Source organism: Micromesistius poutassou (assembly GCF_964030765.1).
Source record: "Micromesistius poutassou genome assembly, chromosome: 10".
Classification (NCBI taxonomy): Eukaryota; Metazoa; Chordata; class Actinopteri; order Gadiformes; family Gadidae; genus Micromesistius; species Micromesistius poutassou.
The window spans coordinates 5,557,541-5,562,632 of record NC_140280.1 but is presented as its reverse complement, the minus strand read 5'-3'; the positions used below and the strand labels follow the sequence as shown (position 1 = coordinate 5,562,632).

The window sequence follows — 5,092 nt, the reverse complement described above, 5'->3', positions numbered from 1 at the left end:
GAGACAGACAGACAGACAGAGAGAGAAACAATGTTGTCACTGAAGCAAATCAACCCTGTAAAAAACAAACCTCTTTAATTCAAAAACAGATATACACACACACACGCACACACACACACACACACACACACACACACACACACACACACACACACACACACACACACACACACACACACACACACACACACACACACACACACACACACACACACACTTTGAGAAATGATCTCCTTTGTTTGTTCCCGAGGCTTACTAAACATTCTCTCCTCACAGGTAAGCTAGCAGTAGACATTGCTTTGACAAAGCTTATATTTAATATATTTAGTTTGATGTGGTTGTGAAAGAGATGCATTAATGAATGTTCAATGTTTCTTTGATGCACATTTTCGTTGATGTGGCACAAGGATGTGGCAAAAACGTGATCTGTCAAAATGAATGGCGCACACACTTGCGTTGCGAGCTTCTGTCTTAGCAATGACGTCCCCCACACACAGTTTGCTTACACAACATGACAGTGTCATGCCTGCTACACAACATGACAGTGTCACGCCTGCTACACAACATGACATTGTCACGCCTGCTACACAAAGTGACAGCGTCACACTTGTGACACTTGTCCAAGCCAAAGTCATGCATCATGCTGCTAGCTGTGGACTGTTTTATGCTGGATCCATGGAGCACTTGGTTTGATGTGTGAAGACCTGAACGGGTTTTAGGATTTAAGTTAGATATTCATACACTAATCCCTAGGATACATCATTATTGTATCTGGCACATTGGAATACATGTGAAGAGGGAGCTTGATATTTTTCATTAGAGGCTGCAGGTACACAGGACACCTTGTTCGCCACAGGTGAGGTCCGCTGTCTTCCGGCTCCTGGTTTGACGTTCCAGTGGGGAAGTTCCATCACTGGTGATTCTATTAGTTTAGTCTTATTACATGAAATGTTCCCAGATGTCTCTGTGTCTCCTTTCTGCTCCTGAATCCCCTGATACAGCATGGCACCAATAGCTCAGCTCAGTCCCCAAGGACAGCAAAACAGGATATAGAACAGAGATGTGTCTGATGAAGAGGATATAGACCAGAGATAAAGAGGATATAGAACAGAGATGTGTCTGTTAGAGGGGATATAGAACAGATCTGTCTAATAAAAAGGATATAGACCAGAGATATGTATAATCAAGAGGTTGTTTGCTACGGGCCATGCAGTCAGTCTACAAGAGCAGCAGTGGTTTCATTTCAGTCCGTCAATCAGCATTCACCGTGGATTATTAGTCACAGCTCTGATGGGATTAGTGATGCCGTGGCGCTATAATCAACCCCCCCCCCCCTCCCGTACCCCTGGGGTCCAGAGCTAAATGGGAAGAAGGAGACGATGGAGGACTTCTAAGATCATTAGTCCAGGATCAGGGGTCACACACTTGACACATCGTCAGGGTGGTTCTGAAAAACAGACCTAAAACCTAAACACGTACAATTTACATTTAGGGGATTTTGCTGACACTTTTATCCAAAGCGACTAACAACCATTCATACATTCGCACACCGACGGCAGAGTTGACCACACAGGGTGACAGCCAGCTCGTCAGGAGGAGTCATGGTGATGCGTCTTGCTCAGGGACACCTCGACACTCAGCTAGGAGGAGCCGGGGATTGAACTAGCAACCTTCCGGTTACTGGACAACCCGCTCTACCACCTGAGTTAACAGATAGCGTAACACATCACACATAACGCAACATATCACACAAAACATAACACATAACATAACGCATACCGTAACATATCACACATAACATATAACAACACATAACAACACATAACATATCACACATAACATATAACATAACACATAACAAAATATATCACACATAACCCATAACCTAACATATCACACATTACACCTAACGTTACACATAACCCATAACACAACATAACATACCACACATTACTTTAATTGCGTATTTGTTGAGTGTATGAAACATTCGCTTGACTTTGTGGAAGGGAATATTCGTGAGAGGAAAAAACACTCATTCTTTCAGTTGTACCTTTTTTATTATAATTGTAGTAGTCCAATTTTTCCAGCCTCTAGAACAGCATGCATGTCTAAATGAGGACTGTTGCTCTTAAACTCCCTGTTGGTTGATTCCGCCGATGAACCTGAAATAGTGAAAGAGAGTAACAACACAGTGAGAGGGAGATGAAGACATGTGGTCGGTTGGAAACATTGATCCATGCGATTCACTGTGGGGGGGGGGGGGGGGGGTGACGAGCGGTTCAATGAGCGGTTCAACCTCCATCATGATGAGCGGTTCAAGAGAGAGACAGAGACAGAGACAAAAAGAGAGAGAGACGAAAGAGAGAGAGAGAGAAAGCGAGAGAGAGAGAGAGAGAGAGAGAGAGAGAGAGAGAGAGAGAGAGAGAGAGAGAGAGATTGAGAGACTACACGGCCACATTGGCCTGCCTGGGGCCTGAGTCCTGCTCGTAGCGGTAGTGGTAAACGTCCATCTGGTCGCGGCCCGCCTCTCTGAGGTTGTTCAGCCAGCGTTTCATGCCCCCTCGGTTGAGGTAGAGCACCATCAGGAACACCACCCCGATCAGGGCCAGCACCAGACCCAGGAACACGTAGGAGACCGGCTCCAGGACCTGGTCCGCACAGCCCAGCTCCTCCTCCTGGAGGTCCTCCAGCCGGACCCCCCGCCGGGCCCCCGGCCCGTTGCAGACCAGGGCCTCCACGTCGGGGACCTGGGACGAGTTCCTCAGCCAGGAGCAGAACGCCTCCAGCTCACAGCCGCACCGGAAAGGGTTCAGGGACAGGTAGATGCGCATGCGTGGTCGCTGGTAGAGCGTGGCCACGTGGTCCCTGCCGACGGTCTGGATCGAGTTGTTCGTCAGCACCAACGTGTGCAGGTCGGACATGTGTGGTCCTAGCGGGACGGACGTCAGCTGGTTTCCCGCCAGGTCCAGTCTGTGGAGGCTGCGCAGATGTTCTGCGCCACTGAGGGCGTTCACGAGCTGCGCGGCGGCGAGTGGCGCGAGAGACTGGTTGAAGTTCAGCGAGCGGAGTTCAGGTAAACCTGAGAAGGATCCCGGTGAGATGGAGACCAGCCGGTTGTGACTCAAATCCAACACATGCAGAGCAGAGAGTCCCTGGAAGGCGTGCGGCTCGATCAACGCGGATCCCGTTATGCGACAGCGACAGCGTCACGAGCGGCCGCCACGCACCGCTGGGGCTGAACGCCCCGCGCGGTAAAGTTGTCAAGTTGTTCCCTCGGAGGATGAAAGTGGAAGCCCACTGCGGGATGTCCCCCGGCACCCCGGAGTACCCTCCCCCGCGGCAGGTGACGGTCCCCCGACTCTCTGGCGCAGAGGCAGGACGGGGGGCAGTAGTCCCCTCTGGCGGGAATAAAGAAGAGGAACACCGCGAAACAGACGAGCCGCTGTTCCGAGAAACACGGAGTACAGCATCCACGGCCCCCCCCCCCATCCTCCCAACACCTCACAGCACGCCGCTATGACCCACCGTCCCGTCCTGACCATCAGCTGGAGACCCGGCAGTCCCCTCCCCTCCCGAGCTGAACTCCGCGTCTCAGGGGGACGTCAGCGCTGAACGGGAGACTGCGATTGGCCGAGAGGATCATCCTCTGATTCGCGGTCCCCCGCTCCTGTATATGTTTTAAACGCTGACAGACAGACAGACAGACAGACAGACAGACAGACAGACAGGACAGACAGACAGACAGACAGACAGAGGCAACAGGGTCCCTCATCACGAGACAAGGTTGACGAGAGAGAGAGAGAGAGAGAGAGAGAGAGAGAGGGGGGAGAGAGAGAGAGAGAGAGAGAGAGAGGGGAGAGAGAGAGAGAGAGAGAGAGAGAGTGAGATTATTGCATTGATGGTGGGAGGAACACGTTTCTTTTATGTAATCATGAGATAAATGCAGCAGTTGATGAGAAGCAAATCAAACCGTGTGTCTGAGACTGACGACAGCTGTCTGTGTGGACAGTGAATACGATGATAATATAGATTATCAATGCTCCGTTCACTTGCATGGGCCTTCCGACTTCCGGCGGTGAATTTAAACTCCATAGTTTAACTACACTATAGTAGAACTATACTCTACTACTCTAATACTCGACTCGTACAGTTGGCTAAGAAGGAAGTTAGGTAACATTCATCATTTACAGATACACAGTCTTACTGTGCGCCAAAATAATTCAGTGTTATGTGAAATATAAAGCAGAGCCCTGTCTCTGTGAGCAATGCAGGGTTTCACGCTTCAGACTCCAATCCATCAATCGTGCTTCGAGTTATTGTGCTTCGGTTACAGGTCAACACATCATTGAGCCGGTCAACACAATGTGGCCGCTGACAGATTCAAACGGATCCCATTGCCCTGACAAGAAAGAGATTCGATCAAATATGCGATGTCAAAACTGGTGAATGAAGTCATTGTCAGAAGGACAAGTTTCCTTCAGTCCATTGGTTCCAGTTCAGAGAATTCAGCACCGCGGACAGCGCCAGCCATGAGCGTCCGAACGGAGGAGGATGAGACCGCTCCTGTAACGTTACACTCTCCCGCGGTACGTGATCCGTCTGGGGGAGCGTTTGCCCTCACGCCCATGAGAGCAAAAACGCTTATTCCACGTCAGATACTATTACATGCTTCCTGCTTTCCATGCCAATAGGTCTAGTTGCATGTAGGCCTACTAGATGTGTGTCTGTGGGTCGATGTGTACAATTGTAAGTTACGTAAGTTACAAGTTGTAAGTTAGGCCTACATAAGTTACGTAAATTGAAAGTTACAAGTTGTAAGTTATGTAAGTAACTTACAATTTGTAACTTACGTAACTTAGATAACTTAGATAACTTACAACTTGTAACTTACAAGTACAAGTTACAAGTTGTAAGTTACGTCACGTGGGGTCTTAGATAATTTACGTATAATTTACTACGCAACAATGTTTGGTAGAAAGGAATCACTTAAGACAAGGTACTGTTGTAGCAATAGTCCAAATTGTATTGCCACAGACCGTCAGACTCCTGACTTTACAATTTTGCTGACTCCTAATGGGAGTATAACAATGAA

General features: G+C 48.8%; 1 protein-coding gene across 1 annotated transcript in view; it reads right to left on the bottom strand.

Annotated features, from left to right (window-relative positions):
• Nucleotides 1-2,444: 2,444 nt before the first annotated feature.
• Nucleotides 2,445-5,092, bottom strand: part of tpbgl (trophoblast glycoprotein like) — a gene marked incomplete at both ends in the record, with an annotated part of 6,455 nt that continues 3,807 nt past the window's right edge. Inside the window, 2 exon segments of the mRNA XM_084473683.1 lie at nt 2,445-3,173; nt 3,175-3,398. Of these exon segments, the coding sequence (XP_084329809.1) occupies nt 2,445-3,173; nt 3,175-3,398 (953 nt within the window).